This window comes from Oncorhynchus tshawytscha, linkage group LG13 (assembly GCF_018296145.1).
Source record: "Oncorhynchus tshawytscha isolate Ot180627B linkage group LG13, Otsh_v2.0, whole genome shotgun sequence".
NCBI classification, from domain to species: domain Eukaryota; kingdom Metazoa; phylum Chordata; class Actinopteri; order Salmoniformes; family Salmonidae; genus Oncorhynchus; species Oncorhynchus tshawytscha.
This window is the reverse complement of record NC_056441.1, coordinates 72,339,852-72,355,896: the sequence shown is the minus strand read 5'-3', so window position 1 is coordinate 72,355,896 and position 16,045 is coordinate 72,339,852. Positions and strand designations below refer to the sequence as shown.

General features: G+C 46.5%; 1 protein-coding gene across 1 annotated transcript in view; it reads right to left on the bottom strand.

The window, feature by feature from the left end:
- Window positions 1-16,045, bottom strand: part of LOC112265653 (RNA-binding protein Musashi homolog 2) — a 299,548-nt gene that overhangs the window by 102,062 nt on the left and 181,441 nt on the right. Inside the window, exon 7 of the mRNA XM_042296317.1 lies at window positions 3,766-3,814. Within this exon, the coding sequence (XP_042152251.1) occupies window positions 3,766-3,814 (49 nt within the window). The remainder of the gene's footprint in view (window positions 1-3,765; window positions 3,815-16,045) is intronic.

Genomic DNA, 16,045 nt, shown 5'->3' with positions numbered 1-16,045 from the left:
TATGAAATAACACTTATGGAATCATGTAGTAAGCAAAAAAGTGTTAAACAAATCAGCCACCCTTTGCACTGATGACAGCTTTTCACAGTCTTGGCATTCCCTCAACCAGCTTCATGAGGTAGTCACCTGGAATGCATTTCAATTAACAGGTGTGCCTTGTTAAAAGTTAATTTGCGGAAGTAATTTCCTTAATGCGTTTGAGCCAATCAGTTGTGTTGTGACAAGGTAGGGGTGGTATACAGAAGATAGCCCTATTTGGTAAAAGACCAAGACCATATTATGGCAAGAACAGCTCAAATAAGCAAAGAGAAAGAACAGTCCATCATTACTTTAAGACAAAAAATTGAATGTTTCTTCAAGTGCAGTCGCAAAAACCATCAAGCGCTATAATGAACTGGCTCTCATGAGATCTGCCACAGGAAAGGAGGACCCAGAGTTACCAGCCTCAGAAATAGGCAATTAACTGCACCTCAGATAGCAGCCCAAATAAATGCTTCACAGAGTTCAAGTAACAGACACATCTCAACATCAACTGTTCAGAGGAGACTGTGTGAATCAGGCCTTCATGGTGGAATTACTGCATAAACAAAACACTACCAAAGGACACCAATAAGAAGAAGAGACTTCAATGTAACTACAATGTTGCTGATCCATCTTCATTCAATTCTAACTGTTTTAAAGTCACGGATGGCCTCATGGTGAAATCCCAAAGCGGTTTCCTTCCTCTCCAGCAACTGAGTTAGGAAGGACGTCTGTATCTTTGTAATGGCTGGGTGTATTGCTACACCATCCAAAGAGTAATTCATAACTGCATCATGATCAAAGTGATATTCAATGTCTGCTTTTTTTTTTTTAACGCATCTACCAATATGTTCCCTTTTTTGCGAGGCATTGGAAGACCTCCCTGGTCTTTGTGGTTGAATCTGTGTTTGAAATTCACTACTCGACTGAGGGACCTTACAGATTAATTGTATGTGTGGGGTGCAGAGATGAGGTAGTCATTTAAAAATCATGTTAAACACTATTATTGCACGAGTGAGTCCATGCAACTTATTATGCAAATTTTTACTCTTGAACTTATTTAGGCTTTCCATAACAAAGGGGTTGAATACATTTTTTATGAATTTGTAAAAACAAATCAAAAAACATAATTCCACTTTGACATTTTGGGGTATTGTGTGTAGGTAGTTAAGTGACAGAACAACAAAATGTGGAAAAAGTCCAGGAGTGTGAATACTTTCTGAAGGCACTGCCAAAAAATAAATAAAAATAACAACAGTGTCTGGATAGGGCGTTTGGCCACCACGAGCCACCAGAAGCGCTTCAATGCGCCTCGGCATAGATTATACAAGTGTCTGGAACTCTATTGGAGGGATACATTCCATCATTTGATGTTTTGTGCCGCTCCAGAATCTCCAGAATCTCCCATAACTATTTAAAGTTTTAATGTCACGTACACAAGTACAGTGAAATGCTTTTCTTGCCAGCTTTAAACCCAACCCCAACAATTAAAAAAAAAGGTTTTATTTTACCTTTATTTAACTAGGCAAGTCAGTTAAGAACAAATTCTTATTTTCAATGACAGCCTAGGAACAGTGGGTTAACTGCCTGTTCAGGGGCAGAACGACAGATTTGTACCTTGTCAGCTCGGGGATTTGAACTTGCAACCTTTCGGTTACTAGTCCAACACTCTAACCACTAGGCTACCCTGCCGCCCCAACAATGCAGTAATCAATAACAAATGTAATACAAAAAATAACAAGGTAGATCAAAAACACAAGGAATTAAAATAAGAAATAAGAAGAACACGAGAAAGTAAGTAAGCATATTATATACAGGGTCAGTCAGTTCCAGTAGCATATTTACAATGTGCAGGGATACTGGATCGATAGATATGTATTGGGGTAAGGTGACTAGGCATCATGATATAAGATAAACAGAGTCGCAGCAGCGTATATGATTGTATGTGAGTAAATGTATCTGTCTATTGTGTGTTGGAGTGTCAGTGTGTTTGAGTGTGTAGGGCCCGGTGAGTGTGCATAGAAAATAGAAAGGGTGAACTCAGTCTGTGTAGCCATTTCGTTAGCTATTTAGTTAGCTATTTAGTTCGCTATTTAGCAGTCTTATGGCTTGGGGATAGAAGCTGTTCAGGGTCCTGTTGGTGTCAGACTTGATACACTGTTACCGCTTGCCGTGCGGAAGCAGAGAGAACAGTCTATGGCTTGGGTGGGTGGAGTCTTTTAACGTTACCCGGGCCTTCCTTTCACATAGCCTGGTAGAGGTCCTGGATGGCAGGGAGATCAGCTCCAGTGATGTACAAGGCTCGCCGCACCGCCCTCTGTAGCACCATGCTATCAAAGGTGGTACTATTGCAATACCAAGCAGTGATGCAGCCGGTCAAGATGCGCTCAATGGTACAACAGTAGGACTTTTGGAGGATTTGAGGGCCCATGATAATCCTTTTCAACTTCCTGACGGGGAAGAGGCCCTGTCGCGCCTTCTTTACCACTATGCGGGTGTGTGGACCATTTTAAGTTGTTAGTGATTTGGACACGGAGGAACTTGAAGCTCTCGACTAGCTCCACTGCAGCCCTGTCGATGTGGATGGGGGCGTGCTCGCCACGCAGTTGTGGGCGAACAAGGAGTACAGGAGGGGACTAAGCACACTCCCCTGTGGGGCCCCCGCGTTGAGGGTCAGCGTGGTGGAGGTGATGTTCCCTACCCTCAACACCTGGGGTCGACCCGTCAGGAACTCTAGGATTTAGCTACAGAGAGGTGTTCAGTCCCAGGGTCCTAAGATTGGCGACGAGCTTGGAGGGGACAATGAAGTTGAGCGCAGAGCTGTAGTCAATAAACAGCATTCTCACATAGGTATTCCTCTTATCTAGGTGGGTGAGAGCAGGGTGGAGAGCAATTAAGATTGCGTCGTCTATGGATCTGTTGGGGACGTTTGCAAATTGAAAGTGGATCTAGGGTGTCTGGGATGATGGCGTTGATGTTTGCCATAATCAGCCTCTCAAGCTCTTCATGGGCAGTAGTCATTGTGCCATGAGATTGTGATCATGTTGGGATTACAGACTGGGACAAGGAGAGGTTGATAATCACTGTGAATATGCCTGCCAGCTGTTCTGCGCATGCTCTGAGAACGTGCCTTGCTCAGCAGGTAGTCTAGTGGTTAGAGCGTTAGACTAGTAACCAAAAAGGTTGCAAGATCGAATCCCCGAGCTGACAAGGTAAAAATCTGTTGTTCGGCCCCTGAACAAGACAGTTAACCCACTGTTCCTAGGCCGTTATTGAAAATAAGAATTTGTTCTTAACTGACTTGCCTAGTTAAATAAAGGTAAAATATATATATATTTTTTTTTAAATAGGTTGAGATCTGGTGACTGAGACACACACACACTCTTTGAGTTTTCAAAGTCACTGAGATTTCTTCTTCCAGCAATTGTAGCCAAAATAATGGGCAACTGGGCATTTTTATACATGACCCTATGCATGATGGGATGTTAATTGCACCAGCTTTCAATATACTTTGTATCCCTCATTTACTCAAGTGTTTCCTTTATTCTGGCAGTTACATGTATACAGTATATAGTGTATATATACAACTACGGGCTATAACCTATAGTCAGAGGCCATTGACCATGAATCCACCGCATGGAGAATGAAACTATTCTTTCACACACTAACATCCATGGTTCACACACCAATAGATAGCAGGGTAATAAGCACAACATGAGGGAGATAGTATGTTGACTGACTTACCTCTGTGTCTGTTAGTCGTTTTGTCAAACATAAGCATGGCGTCCTCCACCTGCAAGACACAAAAAGAGGAAGAGATTAGTCTCAATAAAAACCAACTGAAAGAGAGGAAGACAGAGATGAAGACAGAGATGGAGACAGAGATGGAGACAGATGGAGAGGGAAGGACTGTGATTAAAAGTGAAAGAGAGACAGACAGACAGACAGACAGACAGACAGACAGACAGACAGACAGACAGACAGACAGACAGACAGACAGACAGACAGACAGACAGACAGACAGACAGACAGACAGACAGACAGACAGGCAGGCAGGCAGGCAGGCAAAGACAGACAGACAGACAGACAGACAGACAGACAGACAGACAGACAGACAGACAGACAGACAGACAGACAGACAGACAGACAGGCAGGCAGGCAGGCAGGCAGACAGACAGGCAGACAGGCAGACATATGGCCGTGTGACATATGTCCCTAGATGTGTTGAGTGAGTAATGACTGTGCTGTGTCGTCACAAGGTCAAGAACATGCTGGACCCTGAGAGAGGCTCAGTGTGTGAGTTTGCAAGGACACGAGTGACAGTGCCAAGTCAAGCACAGCAACGGAATCATGATTTGGAGATAGGTGGACACACACATAGGCTTTCTATCTCTCTGTGTCACAGACACACATTCCAGCAAATGCCTCATAAAACCACACACACAATCCAAAATATGCCAAACAAAACACACTCTCCCTCTCAGGTGTACCTGAGACCCCGCCCCAACCCCCCTTCCACACAGACCACTATAAATACAGAAATGTTGTGTAAAGTACAGTCTCCATCTTGCCTACTAAAAACACTTTAGCTGTGTTCGAATACTACCCGCACTAAGCATATTATTTGTGACGTGAATGGAGTATATACAGTTGAAGTCGGAAGTCTACATACACCTTAGCCAAATACATTTAAACTCAGTTTTTCACAATTCCTGACATTTAATTTGAGTAAAAATTCCATCTTAGATTAGTTAAGATGCCCACTTTATTTTAAGAATGTGAAATGTCAGAACGATAGTAGAGAGAAGGATTTATTTCAGCTTTTATTTCTTTCATCACATTCCCAGTGGGTCAGAAGTTTACATACACTCAATTAGTATTAGGTAGCATTGCCTTTAAATTGTTTAACTTGGGTCAAAAGTTTTGGGTAGCCTTTGTCATGACGTTGGCCTGGGGTTAGGTTTATGACAGTCATAAATACTCTTCCCCCCTTTTTCCTGTCTCTACCCTACTGATGTGAAATTTGAAAACCCCTTGGTTAACATAGAGATTCTGGGAACGTCAGAAGGTGGGGGGAAATGAACTATATTCTGGTAATCTGACCAATTGAACATATGCGTGGCTACTTAATGAATTTGATGTTCGGTTGTCATCTGGGACATTATCCTCAATGATAGGATGACATAAACTCTACAGTGGAAAGTCTACACATCAGAGTTATCGGATTCACATGGAATTGTTGTTCAATAAAAATGTTTGAATATAAAATTATTGGTGAAAAGATTAAATGTAATTTTAGCTTCCAAATGAGAGATTTGGGTTTTCATAAGGTTAGGGCTCTGCTCAATCAGTGGCCCACCCCTGTGAAGAGTCATGGGTTATAAAACTTTTCAAACACACCCTTCTCGCTCCACTATATAAAGCCTTGACGAAAATGTAACCTTCTGTTCCAAGTACGTGAGGTCTGCAGCCTCTGCGTTAAAAGGACTAACATGTCAACTACAGAACTAAGCCAACCTCAGCGTGAGCTTAGGCTGCGAATGGTATGAACTTTGAACTCTTATTCAATACAGAAGTGATACCTCCTAGCCGTTGAGTTAGCAACAGCAGCTGCAAACGCGGGCTAGGAAAGAACAGACAGAGTCTACCACACAACGACATTACTACAACGTATCCAATTGACCACAAGAGACATTCTCCAAAGGACAAAGGACACGGTTTGGCAACACGGCCTTCCGTCTACCACCAACCTACCGAAGTGCAGCTCAGAGTAAATATTTATTGCATTTTCCTTTTCCAAATGGGCGGTAATTTAGAATGCATAAGATACTGTATTGACGATAGCACAGCTTCTCCCTTTGTCCCTCAGTCTTCCCGCTCTTTCACTCAAGCCCAGCCCTTTTCTTTTGTGTAACCAGCTGTCATATTTGTTCAGTCCGCTAGTGACATTTTCATTTATGACGTAATTTGTAATCAAGGTATGATTCATTCTTTGTATATGTAATTCTGTGTGATTAGTTAGGTATTTAGTAAATAAATAATTAAACCCACTAATATTAATTACGTAGAAAGGATTTTATAGAATAGAATGTCATATCACTTAATCCGGCATAGCCAAAGACACAAAACCTTCCACAAGCCTCCCACAATAAATTGGGTGAATTTTGGCCCATTCCTCCGACAGAGCTGGTGTAACTGAGTCAGGTTTGTAGGCCTCCTTGCTCGCTCACACATGCTTTTTCAGTTCTGCCCACAAATGTTCTACGGGATTGAGGTCAGAGCTTTGTGATGGCCACTCTAATACCTTGACTTTGTTGTCCTTAAGCAATTTTGCCACAACGTTGGAAGTATGCTTGGGGTCATTGTCCATTTGGAAGACCCTTTTGCGACCAAGCTTTAACTTCCTGACTGATGTCTTGAGATGTTGCTTCAATATATCCACATCCTTTGCCCTCCTCATGATGCCATCTATTTTGTGAAGTGCACCTGTCCTTCCTGCAGCAAAGCACCCCCACAACATGATGCTGCCACCCCCATGCCTCACGGTTGGGATGGTGTTCTTCGGCTTGCAAGCCTCCCCTTTTTTCCTCTAAACATAACGATGGTCATTATGGCCAAACAGTTCTATTATTGTTTCATTAGACCAGAGGACATTTCTCCAAAAGGTACGATCTTTGTCCCCATGTGCAGTTGCAAACCGTAGTCTGGCTTTTTTTATGGCGGTTTTGGAGCAGTGGCTTCTTCCTTGCCTTTCAGGTTATGTCGATATTGGACTTGTTTTACTGTGGATATAGATACTTTTGTACCTGTTTCCTCCAGCATCTTCACAAGGTCCTTTGCTGTTGTTCTGGGATTGATTTGCACTTTTTGCACCAAAGTACATTAATCTCTAGGAGACAGAACGTGTCTCTTCCTGAGCGGTATGACGGCTGCGTGGTCCCATGGTGTTTATACTTGCGTACTATTGTTTGTACAGATGAACGTGGTACCATCAGGCGTTTGGAAATTGCTCCCAAGGATGAACCAGACATGTGGAGGTTTACATTTTTTCCCCCTGAGGTCTTGGCTGATTTCTTTTGATTTTCCCATGATGTCGAGCAAATAGGCACTGAGTTGAAATACATCCACAGGTACACCTCCAATTGACTCAAATGATGTCAATTAGCCTATCAGAAGCTTCTATAGCCATGACATAATTTTCTGGAATTTTCCAAGATGTTTAAAGGCACAGTCAACTTAGTGTATGTAAACTTCTGACCCACTGCAATTGTGATACAGTGAATTAAAAGTGAAATAACCTGTCTGTAAACAATTGTTGGAAAAATTACTTGTGTCATGCACGAAGTAATGTCCTAATCGACTTGCCAAACCTAAAGTTTGTCAACAAGAGATTTGTGGAGTGGTTGAAAAGCGAATTTTAATGACTCCAACCTAAGTGTATGTAAACTTTCGACTTCAACTGTAGTATGCTTATTGGTCATAGTATGGATATAGTTAGTATACCAAATGTCCCCGGATGTCGTATTAAATTCACCAAAATACAAAGTATACAAGGGCCCATAATGCAATTCTTCAGAAAATGGGTGTTGCTTTACAACATTTTCAGATTTGAAGAAAATGGCGCTAAAAATGCAACCGAAGTCCGACAAGAGCGCATTCAAATTCATTGATTTAACTAATTATGACAAATGTTAAGAAAATGTTGAGCAATGTAATAAAGTTATGACGTTTCAAATAAGTTCATTTACATTGGCTGACAATTTGTTAGCTACGCTATCCTTACAAACCGCATAGCATTACATCAGTATGTACCGGTATGTTACCTAACATTAGGTTACGAATACATCAAACTTGCCAGGCAGTATATTAACTATCTGCTATCTAACTAACTACCCAGCATTTATTGACTTGATTATTCACATCATTCTTAGCTAAGTGGGATAGTCATTGCGCGTTTCAATGGATATTGATAATTCTGGCTATCTACTCCGATTTCAGAGCACTCTAGTCTGAGTGTGTCAGAGCGCACAATAACTGATGAATTTACAACGCTCAACAGCCATTGAATATGTCCGGTGTCAGTAAACGTTGGCAAAAAAAATTCAATTGTTGCCAGCAGCACTGTTACAGTCACCAACGATCTGGATAACATGTAAACAGCCTAACCAGCTCTGCTAGGATGAGTAAAATGGTCAGAGTGTTCTCTCATTTATGTCTGGAAGTAGCTAGCCAAAGTTACCCAGTTAGCTTGGGTGCTTGACTGCCTTTGCCCAACTCATCGGCCAGAGCGTCCAGTGAGCGCCCTGAACACTCCCGAGAGCGAAACACTCTGAATTTACAAATAGACAATCTGACAAAGCTCTAGATTTACAAAAGCCCAGAGTGTACTCTGGCAATCCAGATTGAATTTACAAACACACCAGAAATCGTAAAATGTTTAGCTAGTCATTTGTTATGCTATGACAAATGAACTAATAGAATATAGTATGTAGTATATACTCATTAAGTATGTAGTATACAGTATGTCAGTATGGGTATACGAACACAGCTTATGCTTCAACCCTCCCTCAGTACTACCTTCCCTTCCCCAGAAGGCACGCATCAATCTCTCTTCCACTAAGAGCCCTGTTGCTATAAGCCATAATCATATTCATCAGGCTCAATCAGCTACAATGAGGATTCATCTGGCTGTCTGTCCCCCTGATGGAGATAGACACTAAACGCCACTACCGCACACGGAACACAGCGGACATACATATAGCCACACTAACATATATTTATGTGACAGTGTAAAAGTGGAGCATTGTGTTATTTTCAGGAAGAAGGCGTCCCTGAGACCTGGACCACTAGTGGTGTGGCTGCCTCACATACAGCTGTTAAGTTAAGAGAGGGAGAGAAATGGCTGAACACAGCAGGATATGTAGGTGGGGGGGTCAGACCTTTAAATGTCGCTATGGATATGTAGGGGCGGTGACGGAGCCCGCCTGGGCAGTGTTCCCCAGTCACTGTTGCTAGGTAACAGTGTGTGAGTGAATGAGAGTGTGTGTCTGTCTGTGTGTCTGTGTGTGTGTGTGTGTGTGTGTGTCTGTGTCTGTGTGTCTGTGTCTGTGTGTGTGTGTGTGTGTGTGTGTGTGTGTGTGTGTGTGTGTGTGTGTGTGTGTGTGTGTGTGTGTGTGTGTGTGTGTGTGTGTGTGTGTGTGTGTGTGTGTGTGTAATAATAGAGGTGTAGAGCTGTCCCAGCCAGCAAATGATGGGAGGGGACAGTACCAGAGGCTGCCTAATTTGTAACTGGATAAAGGCCACAGTTGCCAGCACACACACACCCTCTCCCCTACTTCTCTACACTGGTGGCTGAGGCTCTGTGTCACCTGTTACCATGTAACAGTATGGTAGGGAGTATTACTGCTTCACTGCAGCTGGGGAGGCTCTCCCTTTGTTTCCCTTCACCTCTGTCTATCCCTGCTAGGTGCAGTGGTGGAAAGTATTTAAGTGAAAATACTTAAGTTGTTTTTTGGGGTATCTGTGCTTTACTTTACTGTTTATAATTTTGTTTATAATTTTGACTACTTTTACTTCACGAAATTCCTTAAGAAAATATTGTACTTTTTACTCCATACATTTTCCTTGACACCCAAAAGTACTTGTTACATTTTGAATGGTTAGCAGGACAGGAAAATGGTCCAATTCACGCACTTATAAACAGAACATCCCTGGTCATCAAATCAAATTGTATTAGTCACATGCGCCAAATACAACAGGTGTAGACTTTACAGTGAAATGCTTACTTTCAAACCCCTAACCAGCAATGCAGTTTAAAATCCCTACTGTCATCCCTACGGATCTGGCGGACTCACTAAACACACATGCTTCGTTTGTAAATTATCTCTGAATGTTGGAGTGTGCAACTGGCTATCCGTAAATGTATTTTGAAAAACAAGAAAGTGCTGCTGTCTGGATTTCTTAATATAAGGAATTAGAAATTGTTTATACTTTTACTTTTGACACTTAAGTATATTTTAGAAATTTACATTCACTTTCATACGTAAGTTTGAAAAGTTTTTTTACTTTTACACAAGTAGAATTTTACTGGCTGACATTTACTTTTACGGCTCTCTAAACGGCTCTCTATCCACCGGATGTGTACCAAACTCACTAAAAGTGGCAGTAATAAAGCCTCTCTTGAAAAAGCCAAACCTTGACCCAGAAAATATAAAAAACTATAGGCCTATATCGAATCTTCCATTCCTCTCAAAATTTTTAGAAAAGGCTGTTGCGCAGCAACTTACTGCCTTCCTGAAGACAAACAATGTATACGAAATGCTTCAGTCTGGTTTTAGACCACATCATAGCACTGAGACGGCACTTGTGAAGGTGGTAAATGACATTTTAATGGCATCGGACCGAGGCTCTGCATCTGTCCTCGTGCTCCTAGACCTTAGTGCTGCTTTTGATACCATCGATCACCACATTCTTTTGGAGAGATTGGAAACCCAAATTGGTCTACACGGACAAGTTCTGGCCTGGTTTAGATCTTATCTGTCGGAAAGATATCAGTTTGTCTCTGTGAATGGTTTGTCCTCTGACAAATCACCTGTAAATTTCGGTGTTCCTCAAGGTTCCGTTTTGGGACCACTATTGTTTTCACTATATATTTTACCTCTTGGGGATGTTATTCGAAAACATAATGTTAACTTTCACTGCTATGTGGATGACACACAGCTGTACATTTCAATGAAACATGGTGAAGCCCCAAAATTGCCCTTGCTAGAAGCATGTGTTTCAGACATAAGGAAGTGGATGGCTGCAAACTTTCTACTTTTAAACTCGGACAAAACAGAGATGCTTGTTCTAGGTCCCAAGAAACAAAGAGATCTTCTGTTGAATCTGACAATTAATCTTAATGGTTGTACAGTCGTCTCAAATAAAACTGTGAAGGACCTCGGCGTTACTCTGGACTCTGATCTCTCTTTTGAAGAACATATCAAGACCATTTCAAGGACAGCTTTTTCCATCTATGTAACATTGCAAAAATCAGAAACTTTCTGTCCAAAAATGATGCAGAAAAATTAATCCATGCTTTTGTCACTTCTAGGTTAGACTATTGCAATGCTCTACTTTCCGGTTACCCGGATAAAGCACTAAATAAACTTCAGTTGGTGCTAAATACGGCTGCTAGAATCCTGACTAGAACCAAAAAATTTGATCATATTACTCCAGTGCTAGCCTCTCTACACTGGCTTCCTGTCAAAGCAAGGGCTGATTTCAAGGTTTTACTGCTAACCTACAAAGCATTACATGGGCTTGCTCCTACCTATCTCTCTGATTTGGTCCTGCCGTACATACCTACACGTACGCTACGGTCACAAGACGCAGACCTCCTAATTGTCCCTAGAATTTCTAAGCAAACAGCTGGAGGCAGGGCTTTCTCCTATAGAGCTCCATTTTTATGGAACGGTCTGCCTACCCATGTCAGAGACGCAAACTCGGTCTCAACCTTTAAGTCCTTACTGAAGACTTATCTCTTCAGTGGGTCATATGATTGAGTGTAGTCTGGCCCAGGAGTGGGAAGGTGAACGGAAAGGCTCTGGAGCAACGAACCGCCCTTGCTGTCTCTGCCTGGCCGGTTCCCCTCTTCCCACTGGGATTCTCTGCCTCTAACCCTATTACAGGGGCTGAGTCACTGGCTTACTGGGGCTCTCTCATGCCGTCACCTGAGTGGGTTGATTCACTGATGTGGTCATCCTGTCTGGGTTGGCGCCCCCCTTGGGTTGTGCCATGGCGGAGATCTTTGTGGGCTATACTCAGCCTTGTCTCAGGATGGTAAGTTGGTGGTTGAAGATATCCCTCTAGTGGTGTGGGGGCTGTGCTTTGGCAAAGTGGGTGGGGTTATATCCTTCCTGTTTGGCCCTGTCTGGGGGTGTCCTCGGATGGGGCCACAGTGTCTCCTGACCCCTCCTGTCTCAGCCTCCAGTATTTATGCTGCAGTAGTTAATGTGTCGGGGGGCTAGGGTCAGTTTGTTATATCTGGAGTACCTCTCCTGTCCTATTCGGTGTCCTGTGTGAATCTAAGTGTGCATTCTCTAATTCTCTCTTTCTCTCTCTCTCGGAGGACCTGAGCCCTAGGACCATGCCCCAGGACTACCTGTCATGATGACTCCTTGCTGTCCCCAGTCCACCTGGCCGTGCTGCTGCTCCAGTTTCAACTGTTCTGCCTTGTTATTATTCGACCATGCTGGTCATTTATGAACATTTGAACATCTTGGCCAGGTTCTGTTATAATCTCCACCCGGCACAGCCAGAAGAGGACTGGCCACCCCACATATGCTCTCTCTAATTCTCTCTTTCTTTCTCTCTCTCGGAGGACCTGAGCCCTAGGACCATGCCCCAGGACTACCTGACATGATGACTCCTTGCTGTCCCCAGTCCACCTGACCGTGCTGCTGCTCCAGTTTCAACTGTTCTGCCTTATTATTATACGACCATGCTGGTCATTTATGAACATTTGTACATCTTGGCCATGTTCTGTTATAATCTCCACCCGGCACAGCCAGAAGAGGACTGGCCACCCCACATAGCCTGGTTCCTCTCTAGGTTTCTTCCTAGGTTTTGGCCTTTCTAGGGAGTTTTTCCTAGCCACCGTGCTTCTACACCTGCATTGCTTGCTGTTTGGGGTTTTAGGCTGGGTTTCTGTACAGCACTTTGAGATATCAGCTAATGTACGAAGGGCTATATAAATAAATTTGATTTGATTTGATTTTACTTGAGTCATTTTCTATTAAGGGATCTTTAAGTATGACAGTTGGGTACTTTTTCCACCACTGGCTAGAGTGTGTCGCCCTGAATTCATTCAATCAGAAATGAGCCTGACCTTTTACTTGTTAGCCATGGCGCATGTGCTGCGTGTGTGCTGCGCGTGTGTGTGTGTGTGCTGCGTGTGTGTGTGCTGCGCGCGTGTGTCTGTTGTGTGTGTGTTGCGTGTGTGCTGCGCGTGTGTGTGTGCTGCGTGTGTTTGTGTGTGTGTGCTGCACGTGTGTGTGTGTGCTGCATGTGTGTGTGTGCTGCACGTGTGTGTGTGTGTGCTGCACGTGTGTGTGCTGCACGTGTGTGTGTGTGTGCTGCGCGTGTGTGTGGGAGCTGCGTGTGTGTGTGTGCTGAGTGTGTGTGTGTGCTGTGTGTATGTGTGTGCTGCATGTGTGTGTGTGCTGCGCGTGTGTGTGTGCTGCATGTGTGTGTGTGTGCTGCGCGCGTGTGTGTGCTGCGTGTATGTGTGTGCTGCATGTGTGTGTGTGCTGCATGTGTGTGTATGCTGCATGTGTGCTGCGTGTGTGAGTGTGTGTGTGCGTGTGTGTGTGCGTGAGAGAGGGGGAGAGAGAGTTATGAGGCAAGAGCACTGTCCCCAAAGAGGGTACGAGGTTCAGATCGATGCAAAGCGGCCACTTTAGCAACCATTTGCACCAAGTAGCATAGTGACGGACATCTCCTAATGCATTCAGATGTGCCGAGGAATTAATTAGCCAGCTCTCACACACACACCCAACCACCCACACAGGGCAACAGCTCAATCACTCTTCTCTGTATGGCCTCTGGCTCCAGTTAAAAGCCCCTGTGTCAGAGTGTTAAACCTGAGCTGGTCGGGCTACTCTGACATTAAACGCCATTACAGCTAATTGGTGCAGCCACCGCAGCTTTTACTGTCCGTCCAGCGATCTGCAGAGAGGGCTTAATACAGAGACATAGGCCAGGCACAATGACTAATGTCATCATAATGCCTGCTTTATGACGGCACACAGAGAGCTGCACCTGCCCCTGCTGCTGTTAAAGTGCTTTCAAATGGAGTGAAGCTACTAACTGGAGGGGGACAGTAGAGGGTGGATGTAGAGGGGTAGTGCAGTGAGGGGAGGAGGTAGGGGGGTAGAGGAGTGAGGGGAGGAGGTAGGGGGTAGTGCAGTGAGGGGAGGGGTAGGGGGTAGGGAGGGGAGGAGGTAGGGGGTAGTGCAGTGAGGGGGAGGTAGGGGGGGAGGTAGGGGGTAGGTAGGGAGGTAGTGGGGAGGTAGGAGCAGTGAGGGAGGTAGGGAGGTAGAGCAGTGAGGGGAGGTAGGGAGGTAGAGCAGTGAGGGGAGGTAGGGAGGTAGAGCAGTGAGGGGAGGTAGGGAGGTAGAGTAGTGAGGGGGAGGAGGTGGAGCAGTGAGGGGTGAAGGTAGGGGGGTAGAACAGTGAGGGGGTGGAGGTAGGGAGGTAGAGCAGTGAGGGGGTAGAGGTAGAGAGGTAGAGCAGTAAGGGGGTGGAGGTAGGGAGGGAGAGCAGTGAGGGGGTGGAGGTAGGGAGGTAGAGCAGTGAGGGGAGGTAGAGAGGTAGAACAGTGAGGGGTGGAGGTAGGGAGGTAGAGCAGTGAGGGGGTGGAGGTAGGGAGGTAGAGCAGTGAGGGGGTGGAGGTAGGGAGGTGGAGCAGTGAGAGGTGAAGGTAGGGAGGTAGAGCAGTGAGGGGAGGTAGGGAGGTAGAGCAGTGAGGGGAGGAGGTGGAGCAGTGAGGGGTGGAGGTGGAGCAGTGAGGGGTGGAGGTAGGGGGGGGTAGAACTGTGAGGGGGTAGGGGGAGTAGAGTAGTGAGGGGGGTGGAGGTGGGGTGGGTAGAGCAGTGGGGGGTGGGGGTAGGGGGTAGAGCAGTGAGGGGGTGGAGGTAGAGCAGTGAGGGGGTGGGGGTAGGGGGATTAGAGCAGTGAGGGGGGGGGGGGGTAGGGGGAGTAGAGCAGTGACAGGGGTGGAGGTGGGGGAGTAGAGCAGTGAGGGGTGGGGGTAGGGGGAGTAGAGCAGTGAGGGGGGTGGAGGTGGGGTGGGTAGAGCAGTGGGGGGTGGGGCTAGGGGGTAGTGCAGTGAGGGGGTGGAGGTAGGGAGGTAGAGTAGTGAGGGGGTGGAGGTAGGGTGGGTAGAACAGTGAGGGGGTGGGGGTAGGGGGAGTAGAGCAGTGAGGGGGTGGAGGTAGGGTGGGTAGAGCGGTGGGGGTTGGCGGTAGGGGGTAGAGCGGTGAGGGGGTGGAGGTAGAGCAGTGATGGGGTGGAGGTAGGGAGGTAGAGCAGTGAGGGGTTGGCGGTAGGGAGGTAGAGCAGTGAGGGGGTGGGGGTAGGGGGAGTAGAGCAGTGAGGGGGTGGAGGTAGGGTGGGTAGAGCGGTGGGGGGTGGGGGTAGAGCGGTGAGGGGGTAGAGGTAGAGCAGTGAGGGGGTGGGGGTAGGGGAGTAGAGCAGTGAGGGGGTGGAGGTAGGGTGGGTAGAGCGGTGGGGGTGGGGGTAGGGAGGGTAGAGCGGTGGGGGGTGGGGGTAGGGAGGGTAGAGCGGTGAGGGGGTGGAGGTAGAGCAGTGAGGGGTGGGGGTAGGGGAGTAGAGCAGTGAGGGGGTGGGGGTAGGGGGAGTAGAGCAGTGAGGGGTAGGGGTAGGGGGAGTAGAGCAGTGTGGGGGGAGGTAGGGGAGTAGAGCAGTGAGGGGTGGGGGTAGGGGGAGTAGAGCAGTGAGGGGGTGGGGGTAGGGGGAGTAGACCAGTGAGGGGTGGGGGTAGGGGGAGTAGACCAGTGAGGGGGTGGGGGTAGGGGGAGTAGAGCAGTGAGCGGGGTGGAGGTGGGGTGGGTAGAGCAGTGGGGGGTGGGGGTAGGGAGAGTAGAGCAGTGACGGGGTAGGGGTAGGGAGAGTAGAGCAGTGAGGGGTTGGAGGTAGGGGAGTAGAGCAGTGAGGGGGTGGGGGTAGGGGGAGTAGAGCAGTGAGGGGGGGGGGGGTAGGGGGAGTAGAGCAGTGAGGGGGTGGGGGTAGGGGAGTAGAGCAGTGAGGGGGTGGGGGTAGGGGGAGTAGACCAGTGAGGGGGTGGGGGTAGGGGGAGTAGAGCAGTGAGCGGGGTGGAGGTGGGGTGGGTAGAGCAGTGGGGGTGGGGGGGTAGGGAGAGTAGAGCAGTGAGGGGGTGGGGGTAGGGGGTTGAGCAGTGAGGGGTGGAGGTAGGGGGAGTAGAGCAGTGAGGGGTGGGGGTAGGGAGAGTAGAGCAGTGAGG